General features: G+C 44.3%; 2 protein-coding genes across 4 annotated transcripts in view; one reads left to right on the top strand and one right to left on the bottom strand.

Annotated features, from left to right (window-relative positions):
- FGF6 (fibroblast growth factor 6) overlaps window positions 1–24,152 on the top strand; it is a 187,593-nt gene that overhangs the window by 87,914 nt on the left and 75,527 nt on the right. The gene's annotated exons all lie outside the window — the stretch shown is intronic.
- Window positions 1–24,152, bottom strand: part of DYRK4 (dual specificity tyrosine phosphorylation regulated kinase 4) — a 52,593-nt gene that overhangs the window by 17,160 nt on the left and 11,281 nt on the right. Inside the window, exons 5-12 of one of the 3 annotated variants that reach the window (XM_081911713.1) lie at window positions 22,399–22,536; window positions 15,571–15,714; window positions 12,151–12,300; window positions 8,786–8,909; window positions 6,085–6,248; window positions 4,503–4,639; window positions 3,071–3,211; window positions 676–814 (exon numbers count right to left, since the gene is read on the bottom strand). In XM_081911713.1, coding sequence (XP_081767839.1) covers window positions 676–814; window positions 3,071–3,211; window positions 4,503–4,639; window positions 6,085–6,248; window positions 8,786–8,909; window positions 12,151–12,300; window positions 15,571–15,714; window positions 22,399–22,536 — 1,137 coding nt within the window. The remainder of the gene's footprint in view (window positions 1–675; window positions 815–3,070; window positions 3,212–4,502; window positions 4,640–6,084; window positions 6,249–8,785; window positions 8,910–12,150; window positions 12,301–15,570; window positions 15,715–22,398; window positions 22,537–24,152) is intronic. The other 2 variants (XM_081911714.1, XM_081911715.1) reach the window with 2 other exon arrangements.

Raw genomic sequence — 24,152 nt, 5'->3', positions numbered from 1 at the left:
AAAAAACGGAAAACTCTTTCGCCTTGCGCATTTTTCGTCTTGCGAGGCATTCATCTTGCGAGGTACCACTGTACACAGAATATGAAACAACACAGTTTAAGGGGGGGGGAATGTATACATATTTTTCTACTCCTTGGTGTAAATAACAATCCATAATGTGCATGAGAGTTAAAAATTAGCCACTGACAAGGGGCCCAGAAGATCTCAAGTGAGGGGGAGAAAAATAATGTTATGCAATTTTGGAAACAATAATCTTTAGTCTTGTCTAAAGACTTGGACCAGAGGGTGGTGGTGTGGTTTAAACCACTGTGCCGCTTGGACTTGCCGATCGGAAGGTCGGCGGTTCGAATCCCCACGACGGGGTGAGCTCCCATTGCTCAGTCACCAGCTCCTGCCAACCTAGCAGTTCGAAAGCACACAGTGCAAGTAGATAAATAGGTATCGCTGCGGCGGGAAGGTAAACAGCATTTTTGTGCGCTGCTCTGGTTCGCCTCATGACCCGGAAAAACTGTCTGCGGAAGCAGACAAACGCCGGCTGTAAAGCGAGATGAGTGCCGCAATGCCAGAGTCGTTCGTGACTGGACCTAACTGTCAGGGGTCCCTTTACCTTTAAAGACTTGGACTATGCTTCATTACACAAAATCTACAATGATATATAAAAATGGCTGTACTTACAGGCTTTAGATCACAGTGAATAATCTTTTCTGTGTACAACAACTGTAAGCATCTTAATATACACAGCGTGAATCTACGAATCAAACCCAGTGTAAAACCTTGGAAATTATTTTTCTTGATTAGTTCATACAAATTTATACTGCGGGGTGAGAGAAAAAAAAAGCATTTACACATTATACTGTGAACAATTTTAAACGGCAGAAAATATATATTTCTTTATTCTACTTCTGACTGAAAGGATAAAATCTGAACACAAGGCACTTAAAGTCCAAGACCATGTCAGAATATTTACATCCTTCAGAGAAAAAGTATGGCTATCTACGCAGTTACCTCATAAAAGTTTCAGCATCACTAATGGCAACTGCTGAGCACTGTGATCAATGAAGCACAGCAACTAATGATGAGTGGAGGAAAAACTGAATTGGGCAGTTACTATGCATCAAAGCTGCTCACATGCCTGGATAGGTCCCCTTAATGACTTCTGATTTTTATATAATTTATTTATTAAATTTTTACCCGGATTTTCCTTCCAAAGGAGCCCATGGCTGTAAATACTTTGAAAGTTTCATCAAAAAAGATCACTTCCAAGGGGTACAACACTGGAACACCATAAAAATCTCCCCGGTAGGAAATTAGTTCTACCATACCACAGCAAACCGTACCAGAACAGCTTGGGTTCTCAGATGACCGAAAACCACCATCTTTCATTATGGTTATTCAAAAGAATAGAACTGTAGAAATGTGGAGCTGGGAGAGACCCCAAGGGTATCTAGTGAAATGCAGGAATCTTGACAAAAGCACCTATGTCAGATGGCCATTGAACCTCTGCTTAAAAACCTCCAGTATCAACTTCGAAAGGGGACGCGGGTGGCGCTGTGGGTTAAACCACAGAGTCTAGGACTTGCCAATCAGAAGGTCGGCAGTTTGAACCCCCGCAACGGGGTGAGCTCCCGTTGCTCAGTGCCAGCTCCTGCCAACCTAGCAGTTCCAAAGCACGTCAAAGTGCAAGTAGATAAATAGGTACCACTCCAGCGGGAAGGTAAACGGCGATTCCATGCGTTGCTCTGGTTCGCCAGAAGTGGCTTAGTCATCATGGCCACATGACCCTGTTCGCCAGAAGCGGCTTAGTCATCATGGCCACATGACCCGGAAGCTGTACGCCGGCTCCCTCAGCCAATAAAGCAAGATGAGCGCCTCAACCCCAGAGTCGGTCACGACTGGACCTAATGGTCAGGGGTCCCTTTACCTTTACCTTTTATCAACTTTGAATCATTCTCTTGTGTGTGTGTGCGTGTGTGTATTCATTTTAAAGATATAAAAGTTGGAGTTTCTAAATATTTTAAGTGCTCATAATACATGCATTCCAGTCTACACAAAAAGAAGAGGGACAGGGGGGAAATTAAATTGTTTTTTAGACTCTGAAAATTAGTTTTGCATGATTTACCAGGAGCGACAGGAAATGCCAAAGATGGTGAGAACCTGTTTCAGCGACGAGATATGCCTCAGGCCAGACCTGCTCAGACGTTAGCAAGGCCCTAGCCCAGCCTACCAAAAACACTGAGACCAGGATGAACTCTGGGCATCTACAGTGGCTGTCTCTCAAAAGAACCCCGCAAAGTGTATTGCATGAGGAAAGTGTGTAAAGGTAAAGGGACCCCTGACCATTAGATCCAGCCGTGACCGACTCTGGGGTTGCGGCACTCATTTTGCTTTATTGGCCAAGGGAGCCGGCGTACAGCTTTTGGGTCATGTGGCCAGCATGACTAAGCCGCTTCTGGCGAACCAGAGCAGCGCACGGAAACGCCATTTACCTTCCCGCCGGAGTGGTACCTATTTATCTACTTGCACTTTTTGGTGTGCTTTCGAACTGCTAGGTTGGCAGAAGAAGCGACCGAACAACGGGAGCTCACCCCGTCGTGGGGATTCAAACTGCCGACCTTCTGATCGGCAAGTCCTAGGCTCTGTGGTTTAACCCACAGCGCCACCCGCATCCCAGGAGAGTGTGTAGGAATCCTCAAAGCCAAAGGTACTGCACTATTATGAATCTTGCTAATAACTGGGACTCACATTTAGGCCTGTTCCCCATGGAACCCATGGATCAAGGGGCATCCAATGGACTACTCCCTCAGGATTGGCACAATGAACGATGCTTGAATGACCAGACTCCATATAAGGCAGTTTCATACGTTCGGAAATTGTAAGTGGATTCGCAATATGCAACTCGATACAGAGCAATGATCAGATCTCCATTATACTGCTTAAAGAGATGTCTATGCTTGTGGAATGGGAATGGGAATACTTAGTGATTGCTTCCCCACCCATGCCCCCAATTTGGGCATAAATATACACAACGGTTTGCATAATTGTTATTATAGATAAGGAAAAGTTGTCTTACCCTAACAGTTCAAAGGAAATGCAGAAATGATTACGGAAGTAAAAATATTCTTTCATGTGGACGACATTGTGAGCATTGTCTTCATCCTTTTGCCGTAGAGCATTGAGGATGCTGACTTCTACCAAAGCTTGATTATGAAATCTAAGTGCAACAGAAGGGTTTTGGTTTTCATTTTTTTACACAAGCTGAAGCTAGATCATTCCCGTGTGTTGTTGAAAATAGCACTTAAGGCAAATTACTCTTAGTGCAGGCACACTACACAAAATACAGTGGTGTCTCGCAAGACGAAAAGAATCCGTTCCACGAGTCTCTTCGTCTTGCGGTTTTTTCGTCTTGCGAAGCAAGCACATTAGCGGATTAGCGCTATTAGCGGCTTAGCGGATCAGCTGTTAAGCAGCTTAGCGGATCAGCTGATAAGCGGCTTAGCGGATCAGCTGTTAAGCGGCTTAGCGGATCAGCTGATAAGCGGCTTAGCGGATCAGCTGTTAAGCGGCTTAGCGGATCAGCTGTTAAGCGGCTTAGCGGATCAGCTGATAAGCGGCTTAGCGGCTTGGGAAAAAGGGGGGAAATGGAAAAAAACCCCACAGGAACTCGCAAGACATTTTTGTCTTGCGAAGCAAGCCCATAGGAAATTCGTTTTGCGAAGCACCTCTAAAACGGAAAACCCTTTCGCCTAGCAGGTTTTCCGTCTTGCGAGGCATTTGTCTTGCGGGCCACCACTGTACAAAGCAGAATGTGACGTTTCTGTTAAGTTGCGGGTGAACATATCAGACGACACAGCGATTCTTCAAACAGCTCTTGTTTATTCAGAGGCCAGAACAGAACTGACTGAAGGGCACAGTCAGCCTGCTTATATAGAGCTCCAGTACAACGTTACTGTAGCAACTTTCTAAACTATCCAATCACTGAATGTCACTTTCGATCCTTCATTTGCATAAAAACTATCCAATCACTGAACGTCACTTTCGATCCTTCATTTGCATAACTATCTACAGTATCCCCCTGCAGGCCCAGGGTGAGAACTTCAGTACGTAACAGTTTCTATACTTGTCTGATCACAGGAGGGCTTGTCCCATGTGCACCAAGCGTGTTCCTCATCATGTGTTTAGTGTGAAGTCCAGAGGGGACTTCTAACCACGCCAAGCAGTTAGAAACCTCCCCAAGATCTTCACACCAAAACCAGCCCTCAAACCAACTTTAAATTGTGAAAACCTGAATATGAATTTTGTTTGTTTAGTCAGAAAGCTGTAACAATAAATTCTTGTTAGCTGAAAAAATTGTACAGGTTTTCTGGCTAAACACTGATTAAAACCACTCCCATCTTCTGCTAAAATAATAAAACAAATCACAATAAAAAAAATTCTTTCTATTCAACTAACATCAAACATTGTGGTATCTTGATAAAGTTTATAAAACCTTTGACATACCGTACCTCTTTTTGTTCCTTATTATCTTCACTGCTACTTTTTCACCTGTCTTGTGGTCCAAACATTTCACAACATGCCCAAATGATCCTTTCCCAATAACAGCCAGTATTTCATATCTGTATGCGATATGATCACTTAGAACCTATACAAGGTGACAAAAAGTGGAAAGCAAAAGTAGTACGTGCCCTTGTATCTCTGGTGCTAAAAGGACCTAGGGTCCTAGCAGATCACAAGCTGAACATGAATCAACAGTGCAATGCTGCAGTGAATACTATTCTAGGCTGCATCAACAGATGTCTAGTGTGCAGATCAAAGGAAGAAATAGTACCTCTCTCTTCTGCTACACATGGAATTCTTTGTCAGGTTTTTGGCACTACAATTTCAGAAGGATATTGACAAGCTGGAATGTGTGCAGAGGAGTGTGACTAGGATGACCAGGTCTGGAACCCAAGCCGTATGAGGAGCGGTTGAGGGAACTGGGTATGTTTAGCCTGGATAAGAGGAGGTCGAGAGAAGATGTAATAGCCATCTTCAAATATCTCAAGAGCTTTCACATGGAGCAAGCTTGTTTTCTCTTGCTCTGGTGGGTAGGACTAGAACCAATGGCTTCAAGTTAAACAAAGTAAATTCCGACAAAACATCAGAAAGAATTTTCTGGCGGTAAGAGCTGTTTGACAGTGGAACAGACCCCCTTGGGAGCTGGTGGACTCTCCTTCCTTGAAAGTTTTTAAGCAGAGGTTAGATGGCCATCTGTCATGGATACTTTAGCTGAGATTCCTGCATTACAGAGAGTTGGACTAGATGACTCTCGGGGTCCTTCCAACTCTACAGTTCTGTGATTCTGTGACTCCGTAAACAAAACACAAGTGCATGTTCCGTGCATTCACCACCCAGTGATACGTGGGTAGAAGGAACGCAGGGATTACAATAAAGACTCTGGCTCAGATTAAAATCTTCCTTCTCATTTTAGATCAAAATCCAAGCTGAAGAAGAATATAGGGCTGTAAATGCTCATCTCATATTTGAGGTGAGCATTATGAGCCCCCAATATTCATATTTCTGAGCCAGGATTTATTAAATGCAATGAGAAAATTACTCTGGTGTTGACCTTTAAAGCCCTAAATGGCCTCGGCCCAGTATACCTGAAGGAGCGTCTCCACCCCCATCGTTCTGCCCGGACGCTGAGGTCCAGCGCCGAGGGCCTTCTGGCGGTTCCCTCATTGCGAGAAGCAAAGCTACAGGGTACCAGGCAGAGGGCCTTCTCGGTAGTGGCGCCCGCCCTGTGGAACACCCTCCCATCAGATGTCAAAACGATAAATAACTACCTAACATTCAGAAGACATCTTAAGGCAGCCCTGTTCAGGGAAGTTTTTAATCTGTGATATTTTAGTGTTTTTTTTGTTTCTATGGAAGCCGCCCAGAGTGGCTGGGGAAACCCAGCCAGATGGGCGGGGTACAAATAATAAATTATTATTATTATTATTACTCTTCACTTCCTCTCATTGGACAGCTCTTACACAAGATGAACACCAATAGTTCTGCATTGTTTCCACAGTCATGGATGCCAAAGCATTTTCAGCCTCTTACCTTTTTGTAGGAGCCATGATCATCATCATAGGAACTGTTGTTCTCTGCATCAGGATAGCCTTCAATCTTTTTAGCTCCCAGCCCAAGAAACCACAGCTCTCTATATTCCTTAATCTCCCGCTGTTCATACGTTGTTAGCTGGTTTTTAAAATGTTTCAAGGCTTCTGATTTGGAGACAAAAATCAAACACTGAATATTGGATATTGTGTTCATTTATTTATCTTTTTTTAAAAAAAGATTTTTATTAAAGTTTCAAAAATTTTATAATAACTAAACAATACAATAATACAAACAAACAAAAATAAAAAAGGTATAATTTCAATCCCTTATTTTCTTATAACTTACTTCCCGACTTCCTCATACCTCCCCTTTCTGTATTCCAATTTCTAATTTATTAATTCAGCAAATCCTTTCCCTTATTTTCCATTTAGTTTTTAGTCTCTCTTTTCTCTTTTACTTATCCATTACAGCTGGAAACCACATACTTTCTAGTGTTCATTTATTTATCGCACCTATATATTCTGCCAAGGAACCCAAAGCAGCTCACGATTTAAATACTAAAGCAAACAAATTGTACAAAATATTGATGGACCAACTTCAAGAGCTGGTGGCAGTATCTTCCTGGCCTGGACGTCTCTTCTCTGCATTCACATAACTTAACCATCATGCAGGTAATAAATAACTCGTTTCCTCATTCTCCCCATCTCTCAGAATATGTTGTTTAAAGCAGTTCCCCAAAAATGCTGGTTATGGCTGCTGGGAGGTGCAGAAGAAAAACATATGGAGACCACAGGGTTAGAGGAGGCTAGTTTAGTCTTAGTGTCCCTGCATCAGTGAGCTCGATAAAGGTAAAGGGACCCTTGGCCGTTAGGTCCAGTCGCAGACGACTCTGGGGTTGCAGCGCTCATCTCGCTTTACTAGCCAAGGGAGCCGGCGTACAGCTTCCGGGTCATGTGGCCAGCATGACTAAGCCGCTTCTGGCGAACCAGAGCAGTGCATGGAAACACTGTTTACTTTGCAGCTGGAGAGCTACCTACCGTATTTATCTACTTGCACTTTTTGGCGTGCTTTCGAACTGCTAGGTTGGCAGAAGCAGGGACCGAGCAACGGGAGCTCACCCCTCGCAGGGATTCGAACCGCCGACCTTCTGATCGGCAAGTCCTAGGCTCTGTGGTTTAACCCACAGCGCTACCTGCTATTATTATTATCCCTGTAGTGCAAATTGGAGTGGGAAAACTGAAAGGCTGGCCTGAGATCTGCAAGTAAGTTCAATGTTGGGATGTGGTTTGAACCAGGGTTCCCCCCATCCCATTTTATAGCTTATATATTTACCCACTCCAAGTCTCATTCAAGCAAGGTTATGCTTAAAATTCTACAAGGCAGGCTTAAGCAGTATGTGGACCGAGAACTCCCAGAAGTGCAAGCTGGATTTCGAAGGGGCAGAGGAACCAGAGACCAAATTGCAAACATGTGCTGGATTATGGAGAAAGCTAGAGAGTTCCAGAAAGACATCTACTTCTGCTTCATTGACTATGCAAAAGCCTCTGACTGTGTTGACCACAGCAAACTATGGCAAGTTTTTAAAGAAATGGGAGTGCCTGATCACCTCATCGTTCTCCTGAGAAATCTCTATGTGGGACAAGAAGCTACAGTTAGAACTGGATATGGAACAATTGATTGGTTCAAAATTGGGAAAGGAGTACAACAAGGCTGTATGTTGTCTCCCTGTTTATTTAACTTATATGCAGAATTCGTCATGCGAAAGGCTGGGCTGGATGAATCCCAAGCCAGAATTAAGATTGCTTGAAGAAATATCAACAACCTCAGATATGCAGATGACACAACCTTGATGGCAGAAAGTGAGGAGGAATTAAAGAACCTTTCAATGAGGGTGAAAGAGGAGAGCGCAAAATATGGTCTGAAGCTCAACATCAAAAAAAGTAAAATCATGGCCACAGAGCCCATCACCTCGTGGCAAATAGAAGGGGAAGAAATGGAGGCAGTGAGAGATTTTACTTTCTTGGGCTCCGCGATCACTGCAGATGGTGACAGCCGTCATGAAATTAAAAGACGCCTGCTTCTTGGGAGAAAAGCAATGACAAACCTAGACAGCATCTTAAAAAGCAGAGACATCACCTTGCCAACAAAGATCCGTATAGTTAAAGCTCTGGTTTTCCCAGTAGTGATGTATGGAAGTGAGAGCTGGACCATAAAGAAGGCTGATCGCCAAAGAATTGATGCTTTTGAATTATGGTGCTGGAGGAGACTCTTGAGAGTTCCATGGACTGCAAGAAGATCAAACCTATCCATTCTGAAGGAAATCAGCCCTGAGTGCTCACTGGAAGGACAGATCCTGAAGCTTAGGCTCCAATACTTTGGCCACCTCATGAGAAGACTCCCTGGAAAAGACCCTGATGTTGGGAACGATTGAGGGCACAAGGAGAAGGGGACGACAGAGGATGAGATGGTTGGACAGTGTTCTCGAAGCTACCAACATGATTTTGACCAAACTGCGGGAGGCAGTGGAAGACAGGACTGTCTGGCGTGCTCTGGTCCATGGGGTCACAAAGAGTCGGACACAACTAAACGACTAAACAACAACAATTTACCCACTCCAAGTCTCATTCAAGCATTTGTCACAATTTTGTCCTCATCAATTTGTTTCTGTTCTATAAAAAAAATTAGCATTCAAAATTTGTACCTGCTGAAGTCAGAGGCAGCTTCAGATTGTGGCCTTTTTCTGTTTCTGTCTTGCTGGACAGAACTATAGCACTGTTTTCACGAGGAGCTGAAGGAAATGATTGGCCTGGGGCTCTGTTTTCCTGCTAAAGAGTAATACGGTTCTTTGTAAAATACTTGCCTTAAGTCCATACATCTCAGCCCCTTTTTCTCAGTCCATCTCTACGGTAAAATAATTTCAAATGAGTAATTCTCGTCTGATTAAAACAACAACAGAGGCCATCTTTGGACAGCTGTAACAAAGGCAACGCAGAGCCTTCTCCATCCTTAGGCATATAGGCACATATGTATGGACAGGAACTGGTATATCTCTCATATTTTCCACACCTTCAGTTTTAAAACGACACACACAAACATGCCTCTAAACCGATTTTCTCTTTCTCTTCCTGCTACCTCCACTCCTTGCCACATGCTTCAAGTCTTAAAAATATTTTTTTAAGCACCTGGAAAGTTTACCCAATTAAAGAAAACAATTTAAATCTTAAAAATAACACCAATTATTTAAATTTTAACAATTGTTCCAGAGAAAGGAAAAAGGAACTTTTTTTATGACACAAGAGCAAGCAAGTATCTACTACGTACCATCAGCCACAAGACCTCAGCCCTGCAGGGACGAATGTAAAGTATTGTTCCACTTGATCACTCTTACTATGTATGGGCTCTTCAGAGCACAAACCTGTGCTCTAAAAGTGCTGGCTAGTAGACTGCAGGATATGGTAGAAACCCAACTACACCTTCATATCTTGAGACAGCAAAGCATCTCTAGGTATATGCCAGCACTAGGTAAAGGACCCCTGGGCAGTTAAGTCCAGTCAAAGGCGACTCTGGGGTTGTGGCGCTCATCTTGCTTTCAGGTTGAGGGAGCCGGTGTTTGTCCACAGACAGCTTTCCAGGTCATATGGCCAGCATGAGTAAACTGCTTCTGGCACAACGGGACACCGTGATGGAAACCAGAGCGCATGGAAGTGCCATTTGCCTTCCCGCCGCAGCAGTACCTATTTATCTACTTGCACCAGTCTTTCAAGCCCGTCCAGCTTTCATTACCCAGGACACGGTATGTATCTTCTGTAACTAAAAACTGAAAACTAGTATGTTGTAAACTAAAATGCAATCTAACTGCTATGTGATACTGGGTAAGGATATCCAGACAGTAAAAAGGTAAAGGACCATTAGGTCCAGTCGTGGACGACTCTGGGGTTGCGGCGTTCATCTCGCTTTATTGGCTGAGGGAGCTGGCGTACAGCTTCCAGGTCATGTGGCCAGCATGACTAAGCCGCTTCTGGTGAACCAGAGCAGCACATGGAAACGCCGTTTACCTTCCCACTGGAGCAGTACCTATTTATCTATTTGCACTTTGACGTGCTTTCAAACTGCTAGGTGGGCAGGAGCTCGGACAGAGCAACGGGAGCTCACTCCGTCGAGCGGATTTGAACCGCCGACCTTCTGATCAGCAAGCCCAAGAGGCTCAGTGGTTTAGACCACAGCACCACCCATGTCCCAGTTATGCCAGCACTACTCCATTCTGGTGCATCTGCACCACTACGATGCAGCTCTGCTGGGAGGGTGACCAAAGCAGGAGCAGACTTAGTTGGGAATGGGGAGCAGCGTATACATGCCAAACCCTGTATCTTATTAGGTCCTCAGTCCACCTCTGACACAAGTGCAACACTGAGAATCAGCTTCAGATGCACATTAATCTCCAATGTAGTCCTACGTATTATGAGGCTCACGGCTAATCGTGATTATGGCTAAGAGGTCACTACTTATCCAGAGAACTCCAGTTCCATCCAGCTGGAGGTTTAGTGCAGGGAGGCAAAGGGACCCCCGATACCAACTATAATGGTGGCATGTGTGTCCCATCTCTCCCACCTGGAGGGCCAGGGCTCTACATTCCTACGCTAGAGGCAAGGGAATTTAGGCCACAACTTTATTGATTACAGAAATGAGTGGTTGCATAGGCTCTGGTTCGACTAGCTCCCTTCACCCTTGCAGGCAGCGCTGACCCAGAGCTCTATCATAGGTCAGCCAAAGGCGAACACCTGAGGTGGGTGGAAAGCCTGGGAACGGACTATGTCCACTCCCCAGATGCTCCCCTGGACTCAGGCATGGGCACAACCCTCTCTCAAGGGTTGACCAAACCAAGTTGAGTCCCTGGATTCCTTTAACGGAATACCCTTCACATAGGGATGGCGAGAGTGTTCTCCCATCCCTATCACCTGAGCCAGAGCCTATCCGCAACCTTTCAAGTTGTGATGATTTGCTACGCAGTTAGCGAAACCCAAATGGCACCAGCCAATCAGCCAAGTGGGGAAAATTCCTGCCGTGCCCCTGTCCCAACGACAGACAACAGATGATGGCATAGCAAAGTCAAGCGCAACAAGCCCTAAAAGTAGGGAGAGGTGGGCGGGTGTTCCGAATGCACGCGCCGAAAGAGGAAGCTCTGGGTCATGTGCATGGCATAAATAGGTCCCTCGACCCGTTTAGACAGCTCCCCATTGGCCAGATTAAACCCAGCAATGAGGAACCTACCAATCGGGTGTTGTGGCTGTCCAATATACCCACCCACAACCAGGAGGTCGGTCTCCAGGTCTCACCGCAACACGTGCCCTCTTCTATGGAGGACACGCTCTACAGAACACACCCCATGTTTGTCTCAACCACCACATTCTCTTGGGACCCTCTGTGCGTGTCTGTGCTCTTGTCTTCTGCAAGAGGGCACCACATCATGGATTTGGAGGTGAGGGTTACTGTATACAGTGGTGCCCTGCAAAACGAATGCCTCGCAAGACGAAAAACCCGCTAGATGAAAGGGTTTTCCGTTTTTCGATGTGCTTCACAAGACGAATTTCCCTATGGGCTTGCTTCGCAAGACGAAAACGTCTTGTGAGTCTTGTGATTTTTTTCGCTTCCCCCCCTTTTTCTAAGCCGCTAAGCCGCTAATAGCCTTTTAGCCGCTAAGCCGCTAATAGCCGCTAAGCCGCTAATCCGCTAATAGGGTTGCTTCGCAAGACGAAAAAACCGCTAGACGAAGAGACTCGCGGAATGGATTATTTTCGTCTTGCGAGGCACCACTGTATAAGGCCTGAGCTTTTCTACCAGGTTAGGTAGGGCTCCTTCTACAATCAACATGATCTCCATTTACTAAAGAACTCAGAATTTCCTCCTGCAGTTTTGAAAATCTTAAGAATGCCTGGTAAACATCAACGTTTATTTAAAAAAAATTCTGACACCATTGAGATGCACGCATCTACATACACGATATTCCGTAACTTTTCTAACCACAACAATGAAACGTAAAAACGTAGTACTAAGCTCTGTTCGGCTTACCTGATGCAACGCATTGACATTCTGCAAGTTCTTGGTGGTTATTTGCGGAAGGATAGCATCTTGCTGCTGCGGCTTCACAGCACTTGAAACCAAATTGCTCTTAACTTGGCACTCCAGGTGAGGGAGCACACTTATGCTGCTATTTAATTTCTAATGGGATAAATAAAGTTAGCACAAAAAGAAATCGTTTGGATTTGGTTCCATAAAGTATTTAAAACATTAAAAAAATAACTTTTGCGGGGTATATGAAATCATGAGCAAACAGATTTACACAGCAAATTGATTAACGAGTTTTGCCTGCTGCAAGAAGTGAACTAACTGCTCCCCTTTGTGTCCTTTAGTATAGGAAGATCCTGGCTCCTGAACAAGCCAGAGGATTTAGAGGAGTGGAGTGTGTTTCTCCCACCTGGCACTAAACAATAGGGCCACAGGGGTTGTTTAACCGGCCCTTGAGACGCCCCCGAACTGAGCCACCCTCTCTGTGAATCTCCGCATGCTGCACCAGAAATCACATCTGAACGTGCACAGGCGCCGGAAATCGTGTCTGCACAGATGCAGGCACACACACTCACACATGCGTGTGATCCAGCCCAAGGAGGGATCTCCGCTGGAGTGAACCAGCCCAGGCGAGGTAAACCTTGCAATAGAATCTAGACCCTTCCCACAGAAGTTAGGAAAATAGACTGAGAGTTTTCACCAGGAAGTAATTTCCAGCGGCAACCTGAACTCCACATACGTGGAATCCTATTTGTAATATATTCAGGACGGGAAAGAAAAAAGAGATTTTTTCAGGAAAGGGGAAATGATAAGGGACAGAGGCTAATTTTTTAAACAAAGTCCCACAGTTTCTTGGATGTTAATGGCCCAGAGATGGAAAAAGGACCATGTCCCGACCAGAGAAGAATGGCAGATTAAGTTGACGGATTATGCCAAAATGGCAAAAATGACCGGAAGAATCAGAAACCAGGAAGACCCAAATTTTAATACGAAATGGGGGGGAAATTATAATTTATCTTAAAAACCATTGCAAACAGTTAAATTTTTTAGTAGGATTGGAATAATATTTGTAGTTTAATGTTGAATTTTGAATATATGGAGAGGTAAAAGATTTGGATCATTATAAAAGATGCAGGAGGAAATGGTTAACAAAAGGACCCACAAAGGGGAGGAGGGAAGTTCAGGAAATTCGTTGGAATCTTGTTTTGATGTTGGTTGTTGATAATTGACTGCAAAACTTTAAACTGAAAAACTAAATAATTTTTTAAAAAAATTAAACAAAGTTTCCCTCTCAGTTTATTTCAGAGTTGGCAAGTTTGCTTGGTTTTGCTTTATTATATTGCCATGCTGGCTTTTCTTTCAAATGAATCGCAAAGCGGTTTACAAACCATACATAACAATAACAGAACATCACAAACACAGCATAAATCTCACCAAGCAATTAACAAATCGTCAGCGAAACAATTGCAATCTACAAAATACCATTAACGAAACAACTAAAAAAGATAGCTAAACAGCACAATTGCAACAAGAGTCATATTACAGGGTGAACAAATTAATACGGCGTTTACAATCAATAAAACAATATTAACAGATTTTACCAAAATAGCAACCCAAAAATAAACTAAGCACCCCCATAACTCATCATCTTTCACTCTGTTCAGTCCATTAAAAGACACAAACGCAGCACAGTGAAACCAACCGGTTGTAATGTAAAGCTGTTTGAAAGTGTGCTATATTATCATTGCCTGGAGACAAATGGAACTTGCCTTTTAGACTTCAGGATAAATGGACCTATATGTTTACTTGGATCACTTGTCCTGCTTTAATAAACTCATCAAGTATTTCCTCCCTCTTTTTTTTTAAAAAAAGTGCACCTTTTCTTTTCTTCAGAAATCATAGTAATAGTAATTTCGGACATGATTTATGAAGAGTTTTAAAAAATGCTAAAACATACATTTCAGAAAAAACAAAAACCCAGAAATGTTTTTATTAGGCATTTTAACAGTAAACATTCTAAACGAAACCAAAAGACTTTATGCAGTTACAGCAGCCAGAATCTTAATAGCGAAATATTGGAAGAACGAATCAACACCAACAAGAGAGGAATGGCAATTAAAATTATGTGAGTACTTGGAACTTGCTAAAATGACGGAGTTAATAAGAAACAAATTGGTAGATAAGGTTGAAAAATAATGGGAATGTTTTAGTAACTATTTGACAAAACACGGTTCCAATATTAACACTTGGCTGTGTCTAGCATAAATTTCACAGATAGAAAAATGTGTTTTTTTCACCCCAAGGTGAGGATAAACAATTAAATACAGATTAAAAATAGGACTAAGTTGAATTGAAACCGCAAAGAGTTAGACGGAAGTCAACAAAACAATAAACTGATAGGGGATTCAATCCAACACGAAGGATTTTGTGTACAAAATACCCTAGTATTGGTTTGAATTGGTTGAATATTGCTTATTGATCGATAGGAATTTTTAGTTTTAACACTTTTCCGGTTGTTTTTCTTTTCAATGTTATTATAATTATATATTTATATCTACATATCTTAGATTTCTAAACAACTTTACTATGTATATGGTAACATTCATCTTAGTCTAAGAATATCTACTGTAAGATTGACTTATCTTTCTTTTTTATGTTTTTCTGTTTTTCTTTTGTGAAAATTTTGAAAATTAAAACTTTTTTAAAAAGTAATAGTAATTTAGCTAAATCATAGCAGCTTCTACTTAACACAGAATATACAAGTTAAAATATACTTCTGTTCCCATACTGTAACACATAGCTGTCAACCGTCCCTTATTTGGCAGGAAACTCCCTTGTCCCAGCGCGGTGTCCCGCTGCTGTCCCTTATTGATGGTGTTCCTTAAATTTCCCGGGTTTCAAAGGAAGCAGCTCCTCTCCCTCCCTCCCTGCCGGCCAGGGAGGAGGGAGGCTCTGTGTTGCTTGGCTGCATTGATCACCCAATAAGGAGCCTAAGAATGACTGGGGGGTGGAGCTTGCATGCCTTGTGCCAATCAAATCGGCCGCCTTGCCTGGGGACTCGCCTTTGCTCAGCGCTTCCCAGCGGAGAGGTGAGGGTGGTTTTCCTTGCTGCATCCCCTTTGCCGGGTTGCTGCGCTGTGGGAACTACCGCTTGAGGCTTCGTTTGGCTGCTGCCTGGGCTTTCTGCCTTTGGCTTGGAGGGGCTCAGAAGTTGAACATACCTGTGCTGGGAAAATCCCTTATTTTGGCTGCTGATCCCTTATTTTTGAGGCTGCTGGTCCCTTATTTTCAAATCTGTAAGTTGACAGCTATGATACTGTATGGCGGAATGCCCATATCACACCGCAACAGCCGTGTTATGAACCAACATAGAAACGCACTGTTTGCAGGAAAGAAGCAAAACAAACTTTCAACAAGGGTTACCTTCGGCTGCACTCTGCGGTTCCTCCTCATTGGCAAACAACAGACGTTGAAGACACTGAGATCACAAAAGTTTGGGGCACGTCTTTCACACCCCATAATGACAGAGCTCCATGATTTAGGCCTGTCTCCATTAAAATGTTCACTCTGAAAAGTGAAATCCAACACCACTCTTTTTCTAATCCAAAAATGTCACAGCAAGATGGAATCTATGAATAATATTAGTCAAGTGTTCTATTTTTTTAAAAAAAGAAAAGAAAACATCAATCTTTAGTAGATTGATATTTTAATGTTTCTCTCACAACATGAGCTCAGTAAACATGAAGGAAATTGTGAATATTCGCATATTCTGTATGCAGGTTTGTCAAGGAAATCCTGGAGATGTTAACAGGAGCACGTTTGTCAGTGAGAATAATGAATGAATCTTTATTTGTGACAGCCTTCAGTAAGATGTCAGTGAGATTCATTTCTACAAAAATGTTTCATGAGAACCAATATGTATAATTTCTTCTCTTATTATTAAAATAAATATTATTCTGTTTCAAAAATAACAAGCACCACAGTCCAACTCGGCCTCTACAGAAAAATTATATGATTAGAATAGAAACATAATGTGCCTTTTTATAACTTTTGCTGCTTTATTTTTTTTTAAAGCAGACCTCATTGAAAGTTTCTATGAAACTTTCTCATTTTGCTATTTTAAAAATGTTTATGACATCAGGAACATAAAAAAAAATCACATACGCCAATGATACTGCTGCAGAACTGGGGAAAAATTAGGATGAGAAAGCAAAAGACAAAAGAAAATTAAGAAAGTGTTAAAGGGCAAGGATGAGACAAAGATGAAGAGCAACATTATCAGAACATAAAATCAAGTTTGGTTTCAATTTTGTCACGAATATCCCAACCTCCTGAATATTTCAATGAATTTCCACAGCTATTTATTCAGTTATTTTAAAGCTGAACTGTTTTGCAGGATCACTATCACGAACTGGCTGGATGTAGAGTGGTAGAAGGAACTAGCTGGGGAAGCCTCAATGAAAGAAGGCTCAGAGTCAGGGGGTTGGTGGTGGGATGGCGATGGAAAGTCAGAAGGAGAAGAGGGAGGAGGTGAAGAGGTAACAGGGTTTAGTGAGCAGGGAGAGTCATCTTCTTCTTTGGTGATCACTCATAGCCAAGTAAGATTGTCTTCCATAAACACGGTTTTAACAATGAGTCTGTAAGTGACTGTGAAGGCCAGTTCTGGATCCACACGTCCTTCCACAGTGGGGACATTGGTTTCTGGGCGGGAGTTGATCATGGTGTGGATTTGCCAAGCGTACCTTCCTCTTAGAATGTTTCTCCCTTGCGTCCTGAGTTTGAGTGTCTTCAAAGCTGATGATAACTTTGGAAAAGGCTGTTCTCCAACTGGAGCGCTTGCAGGTCAGTGTTTCCCAGCTGTCAGGGTTTATACTACATTTTTAAAGATTTGCCTTGAAACAGTCTTTAAACCTCTTTTGTTGACCACCAGCATTACGCTTTCCATTTTTAAGTTCGGAATAGAGTAGTTGCTTTGGAAGACAATAATCAGGCATCCGCACAACATGACCAGTCCAACGAAGTTGATGTTGAAGAATTCGACACTGGTGATCTTTGCTTCTTCCAGTACACTGGCATTAGTTCGCCTATCTTCCCAAGTGATGTGAAAAATTTTTTGGAGACACCGTTGATGGAAACTTTTGAGTTGAAGATGACGTTTATAAGTGGTCCATGTTTCACAAACATACAGTAAGGTTGGTAGTACAATAGCTTTGTAAACAAGCATTTTGGTTTCCCTGAGAATGTCCCAGTCCTCAAACACTCTGCACTTGAACCGGGAGAACTTTCAGAGCTCAGGAATTGCTGGCTTTCAACATCAGTGTCGGCCCTTGTGGAAAGATAACTGCCCAGGTAGGAGAAGTGATTGACATTTTCCAACATCACAGAGAGCAGTCCAGAATCAGAGGCAAAAGTAAAAAGGTAAAGGTAAAGGCACCCCTGCCCGTACGGGCCAGTCTTGACAGACTCTGGGGTTGTGTGCCCATCTCACTTAAGAGGCCAGGGGCCAGCGCTGTCCGGAGACACTTCCGGGTCACGTGGCCAGCGTGACATCGCTGCTCTGGCGAGCCAGAGCCGCACACGGAAACGCCGTTTACCTTCCCGCTGGTAAGCGGTCCCTATTTATCTACTTGCACCCGGAGGTGCTTTCGAACTGCTAGGTTGGCAGGCGCTGGGACCGAGCAGCGGGAGCGCACCCCGCCGCAGGGATTCGAACCGCCGACCTTTCGATCAGCAAGTCCTAGGCGCTGAGGCTTTAACCCACAGCGCCACCTGCAAAAGTAGAGGGGGGCTAAAAGGCAGAGATAATGCAGGCTGGTGAGGAAGCTGGGTTGTCTTCCCCTCCTGCTGTGAACAGCTTCACACACACACACACACACAGTCTCCCAGGGCCAGAAGAGATATGAAGAAGACAGACAAGGTGACAAAGTCTCAGATTGCTTAGGAAGGACCTGGGGAAGGAGGAGACTTCAGGAACTGTGGCAAAATTCAGATTTGTCAAACAAGCCTGAGTATTTGCCACACAGCACCATGCAATTAAAAATAGAAATTTACACCTCAGACCAAAGCAGCCATCCCAAAAATTCTAATGTAAGGTTTGAAGATTAGAGTTTTGAGGTCCTATGTGGAATATCAATTTGCAGAGACAATTTAGTTTAATAATAATAATTTTATTATTTTTATGCTGCCCATCTGTCTGGGTCTCCCCAGCCACTCCAAATATTAAAAACACAATAAAACATCAAACATTAAAAACTTACATTGACATTTCCTTGACGTCTGATGGGAGGACATTTCCACAGGGTGGGCCCCACTACTGAAAAGGTGCTCTGCCTGGTTTCATCTTATTTTTATTTTTTATTTTTATTGATTTTAACATATAAATTATAAAATGTACCACAAAACTTATCACTTGCACAATCTTTTTAGACTTCCATCAGCACCTCTGATGATCCACCGTTTTAACCACTTCTTATGCATTTCTTAGCTTTATATTGCCTTTACATCTCTTAACAAACCATCCTTCCCCTTCTCCATTTTTGCAATACTTCCAATAATACTCACAAAACTTCTTGCAACCCTACAAACGTCGTCTGATCTTCACAAATACTTTCCAAATAGTCCGTAAATTTACTCCAGTCTTCCGTGAATTTCTGGTCCCGCCGGTTTCGAATCCTTCCTATTAGTTTATCTAGCTCTGCATAGTCCATTAACTTCATCCTCCATTCTTCAATCGTCGGTAATTCTTCTTGCTTCTATTTTTGGGCCAGTAATATTCTTGCTGCTGTTATTGCATGTAAAAAGAGCTTGCATTCCTTTCTATTCATATCACTCCCCACAATGCCCAGTAAAAATGCTTCTGGTTTCTTTATGAATGTATATTTCAACATTTTTTTCATCTCATTATATATCATCTCCCAGAAGCATTTCACCACAAGATTGCTGAGTTCTAACCGCCTGTTCTGTGCCTACAGGGTGAGCAGTTTTCGGGCAACTCCTGCTCCCACTCCTAGAACTTCCTTCTGTTAGGGCAGGGTCTGCAACCTTTAAGACAAAAAGAGCCACTTGGACCCGTTTCCGAAGGAAAAAAAACTGGGAGCCGCAAAACTCGTCATTATAAAAATAAAATTTTTGTCACTTTTTTAATTATTTCTTTGTTTGACCCCTCAGAATGACTCCTCCTCATAAATTAACAAGTTACCTTTTTTGTGTGTGTGTTCTTCACTCCCCTTCAAAACAGTGACCAGCGTACATGCCCCCTTTCAATGCAGTGACCAGCGTACATGCCCCTTACAATGTAGCGGGCGGGCGGGAAGGTGACGTCGGGACGGTGCGTGACTAACGCACGCACCGCCCCCATGCGACGTCACAGCCAGTACAACGCCCGCCACAGTGGGGAGTGTCGGGGCACACAATGCGCCTCCTCCCCTCGCTAGTATCCGCCACGGAGCCGCGGCAAAGGTGTAAAAGAGCCACATGCGGCTCCGGGGCCGTGGGTTGCAGACCCCTGTCTTAAGGGATTTAACTCATATTCCCTTCATTTTGTCTTCAGGTGTAGTATTTGTTTGAGCTGATATGAGGGAAGCACTTGTTCATTGGCGGCTTCCAGACCTCACGTTCTTTTAGTCACTCTGCTGGTCTCGGTTGAGAGGGTCGACTGTGACATGGGGTGGCTGGAGGTAGATGTTGGAGGTGAGCCCGTTTGGAGCTTGTCTCTGGCAAAGAAGGCATGAAGTCCTTTGGGGGGTGAGGGGGGGATGAAAGCCCTTCCACATCCAATTTTATTTCATAAGATTGTTCTCCCCCATCCCAGGCAAATGGCCTTTCTCCCATGCTAGTTGCCCTCCTACAATGGAAGGGAAAGCTACCTCTGAAATCAAACTTCTACATCCAGCTTTTGAAAACTGCTTGTGGAAAACGTAGAAAAGGAACAAGAAAAGTGGTTTGAGGCTATGTTGAGTAGACTGTTCTGTGGAAGCAGGCAGAAATTCTATGTCAGTCAGAGCATAATGGAACTCCACTGCGTTGGAGCACCATGCAGTCTAGATTGGAATATAGAATTTGTGCAAATGCTTTGTTTTTCAAGAGATAGAAAATAAAACAAATCCAAATTCCGCTATATAAACTGAAAGTGAATTCTGCTTCCATCTCTACGGTCTAAGACCAATTACAGTCCTAGCCATGTTCTTCTTAATGGCAGAGATGTTGTGGGAACCCAAAGGGGAAGGATGGTTCAGGTATGGAGCACTTCTGCACTCAAGGAAAGGTTAAAGTTTATTATGGTTGCATAGCCAAGGACACGTCCACAAGTCGGATGTGAATATGAACATAGATTGCTGTTTCTGCACTTTTGTCTGCCCTGGTTCACACATAAGCACTTTCCATTTTATGCCTCCAAAATTTATCACATTGTTTCCGATCCACACTAGTGGATGGTACTTGATGTGAAGCTTTTTTCATGTGTATGTTTTTTCTTTCCCTCAATTAGTGCTTCTCCATCCTCAATGAATTCTGGAAGAAGAGTTTGGATTTGATATCCCGCTTTATCACTACCTGAAGGAGTCTCAAAGCGGCTAACACTCTCCTTTCCCTTCCTCTCCCACAACAAACACTCTGGGAGGTGAGTGGGGCTGAGAGACTTCAGAGAAGTGTGACTAGCCCATGGTCGCCCAGCAGCTGCATGTGGAGGAGCAGGGAATCGAACCCGGTTCGCCAGATTACGAGTCCACCGCTCTTAACCACTACACCACACTGGCTCTGGAAGCTTGAGGCCCCTTGTTGGCATGCACAGATATTTATTTATCTGTGCATATGCTCCTTGTTTTCTCTCTGTAAAGAGTCTAAAAAAAAATGTACAAAGTAAAGTTTAAAAAATGGTGATTTTTAAATAGAAAGTTCAAAATAAAATGTGCATTTATGTGTCAGAGAGCAAAGAATAGCCAGGAGTCAAGATATGAGCGGCACTGATTCACTCCCAAAAGAGAGAGCAGAGAACCGATTGGGTGGAGGCAATCCAGGTGGATGTTTTCTGAAGTTCCCAAAGTTTTCCCATTCTTACAGCTGTTTATTCCTAAGTACATTCCATTGAAGTGAAGCTATACTATTTTGAAGCAAGGGTTGCTTTTACCATTGCAGCCTAATCTTCTCCAGCTGGCTGTTGACCCTGAAAGCTGTTGGGGGCATGGTGACAAACAGCAAACACCACCAGAACCCACCTACCCAATTTTATGTTGAATTACCGTATTTTTCGCCCTATAGGATGCACTTTTCCCCCTCCAAAAATGAAGGGGAAATGTGTGTGCGTCCTATGGGGCAAATGCAGGCTTTCGCTGAAGCCTGGAGAGCGAGAGGGGTTGGTGCGCACCGGCCCCTCTTGCTCTCCAGGCTTCAGGAGGGGCCCACCGCCAGCCCCACAAGTTCGGAAGACAGCGAGGAGGCAGAACGCCACCATCCCGCTGTCCCGCGACTTGGTTAGAAGGCTGGCGGGGGGAGAAGCCTGCTCCTCCCCATCGCCAGCCCCGCAAATTCAGGGGACAGCGGGAGAGGCGCAGCACGCCTTTCCCGCTGTCCCCCGACTTGGTTAGAAGGCTGGCGGGGGTGAGAAGCCTGCTCCTCCCAGTCGCCAGCCCCGCATGCAGCTTCGGCATCGCTCTGGGTTGCGTTCTGGGGGCTAGGGGAGCGGGAAGCTCGGGCTTCCCCCTCCCCCAGCCCCGCAAGCTCTCCCCCCCCGCCAGCCTTCTAACCAAGTCTGGGGGCTGGGGGAGGGGGAGGCTCGGGCTTCCCGCGCCCCAGCCCCGCGCCTTGGGGGGGGAATAATTTTTTTCCCCTTTATTCCCCCCCCCAAAAAATCTAGGTGCGTCCTATGGGCCGGTGCGTCCTATAGGGCGAAAAATACGGTAACTTTGCTTAACAAATTTTCCTTGGGTCGAGTTTACTGTGGGAAAAGTGGGGGCTGCCATTCGAATGAGGAGGATGCCATGTGGACAATACCAAAAATATTGAGACACAAGCAACTGCAAATCTGTGAAGAAGCAATCTACCTTAAAACACAGTGAGCTAGGGTCTCTTCATACACACATCCCCACCCACCTCTGGAGTGAGATCAACTTCCTCAAGATGCAATCCCATGCTCCTGAGGAAAACACCAGCAGCAATGTTGCAGGACCAATCAAACCCAGGTTCGCCCTCCACTGCAATCTGATCAACAGGTAGAGAGTGAAGTGCTAAAAATAAATTAAACCCTATGTATCTCACCTGCGGATGCCGGTCTTTATGATTTGTCAGCCCTAAGTTTCCTTTCTTGAATTTGTGTGTCAGGGATGTGTTTTCTTGGGGAATTAAATGAGGTACCTCCCGTTGTCTTTGGATCACGGCTTTGGGATCAGGTAGAGTCTGTAACAGCAAATCAAGAAATTATAAACCCTATATAGAAGGGCCTGGTAGCTTCTGTTTCAGTGTATCTGAAGAAGTGTGCATGCACACGAAAGCTCATACCAAGAACTAACTTAGTTGGTCTTTAAGGTGCTACTGGAAGGAATTTTTTTTGTTTTGACTATGGCAGACCAACACGGCTACCTATCTGTAACAAGAAATTATGAGCAGCTTCCCATGGTGCACATTCTAAACCCTGAAAAGGTAACTTTGAACATTTCCCGGTCAGATGCTTTTGAATTCTGGTGCTGGAGGAGACTCTTTAGAGTCCCATGGACTGCAAGAAGATCAAACCTATCCATTCTGAAGGAAATCAGCCCTGAGTGCTCACTGGAAGGACAGATCCTGAAGCTGAGGCTCCAATACTTTGGCCACCTCATGAGAAGAGAAGACTCCCTGGAAAAGACCCTGATGTTGGGAAAGATGGAGGGCACAAGGAGAAGGGGACAACAGAGGACGAGATGGTTGGACAGTGTTCTCCAAGCTACCTGACCAAACTGCGGGAGGCAGTGGAAGACAGGAGTGCCTGGCGTGCTCTGGTCCATGGGGTCACGAAGAGTCGGACACAACTAAAGGACTAAACAACAACAATAAGACATAAACAAACCTTGGGGAAATGTGCCCATTTCAACAGTGGGAGAGAGAGTACGTGAGCGACAAAGAGGGAGGGAAGGAGGGAGACAGGGCAGGTGAATGGGTTTGGTAGTTAATCTTCCCTGCCTCACACATGTCTTATTAACTGTAGTATTCCCTCCTGCCAAGCGGCAGAACCGTGGGGAGCGGGAGAGAAGATGTGGCTGAGCCTCTTTTCCCCTGCTGCTCAGCTCTAAGGAGGGAAATGAATACAGGCGAACCTTGTTTTGCGGGGCAGGGGGGTCCTGTTCTGGACCACTGTTTATGTCAGCAGAAGAGCATGTAAACCAAACCCACCCCACCCCTTTGGCATGATGGACAATCACATCATTCGGACAGTCCTAAAACAGGAGCTACCTGTACAGGAGTATAGGAGGAGGGCTCTTCATTGGCCAAAGGAAGGGAGCATAACTGCAGGTATACTTATCTCTTTCTCCAGCTATGATCCCCCCATTCTTAGCTGTTTGACCACTGCTTAGTCAGGAGTCAGCAAACTTTTTCAGCAGGGGGCCGGTCCACTGTCCCTCAGACCTTGTGGGGGGCCGGACTATATTGGGGGGCGATGAATGAATTCCTATGCCCCACAAATAACCCAGAGACACATTTTAAATCAAAGGACACATTCTACTCATGTAAAAACACCAAGCAGGCCCCACAAATAACCCAGAGATGCATTTTAAATAAAAGGGCACATTCTACTCATGTAAAAGCACACTGATTCCTGAGCTGTCCGCGGGCCGGATTTAGAAGGCGATTGGGCCGGATCCGGCCCCCGGGCCTTAGTGTGCCTACCCATGGCTTAAAGGTAAAGGTAAAGGTACCCCTGCCCGTATGGGCCAGTCTTGACAGACTCTAGGGTTGTGCACTCATATCACTCTAGAGGCCGGAAGCCGGCGCTGTCCACAGACACTTCCGGGTCACATGGCCAGTGTGACATCACTGCT

This window comes from Podarcis melisellensis, assembly GCF_964234715.1.
Source record: "Podarcis melisellensis genome assembly, chromosome: 5".
NCBI classification, from domain to species: domain Eukaryota; kingdom Metazoa; phylum Chordata; class Lepidosauria; order Squamata; family Lacertidae; genus Podarcis; species Podarcis melisellensis.
This window is presented reverse-complemented; position numbering and strand designations above follow the sequence as displayed.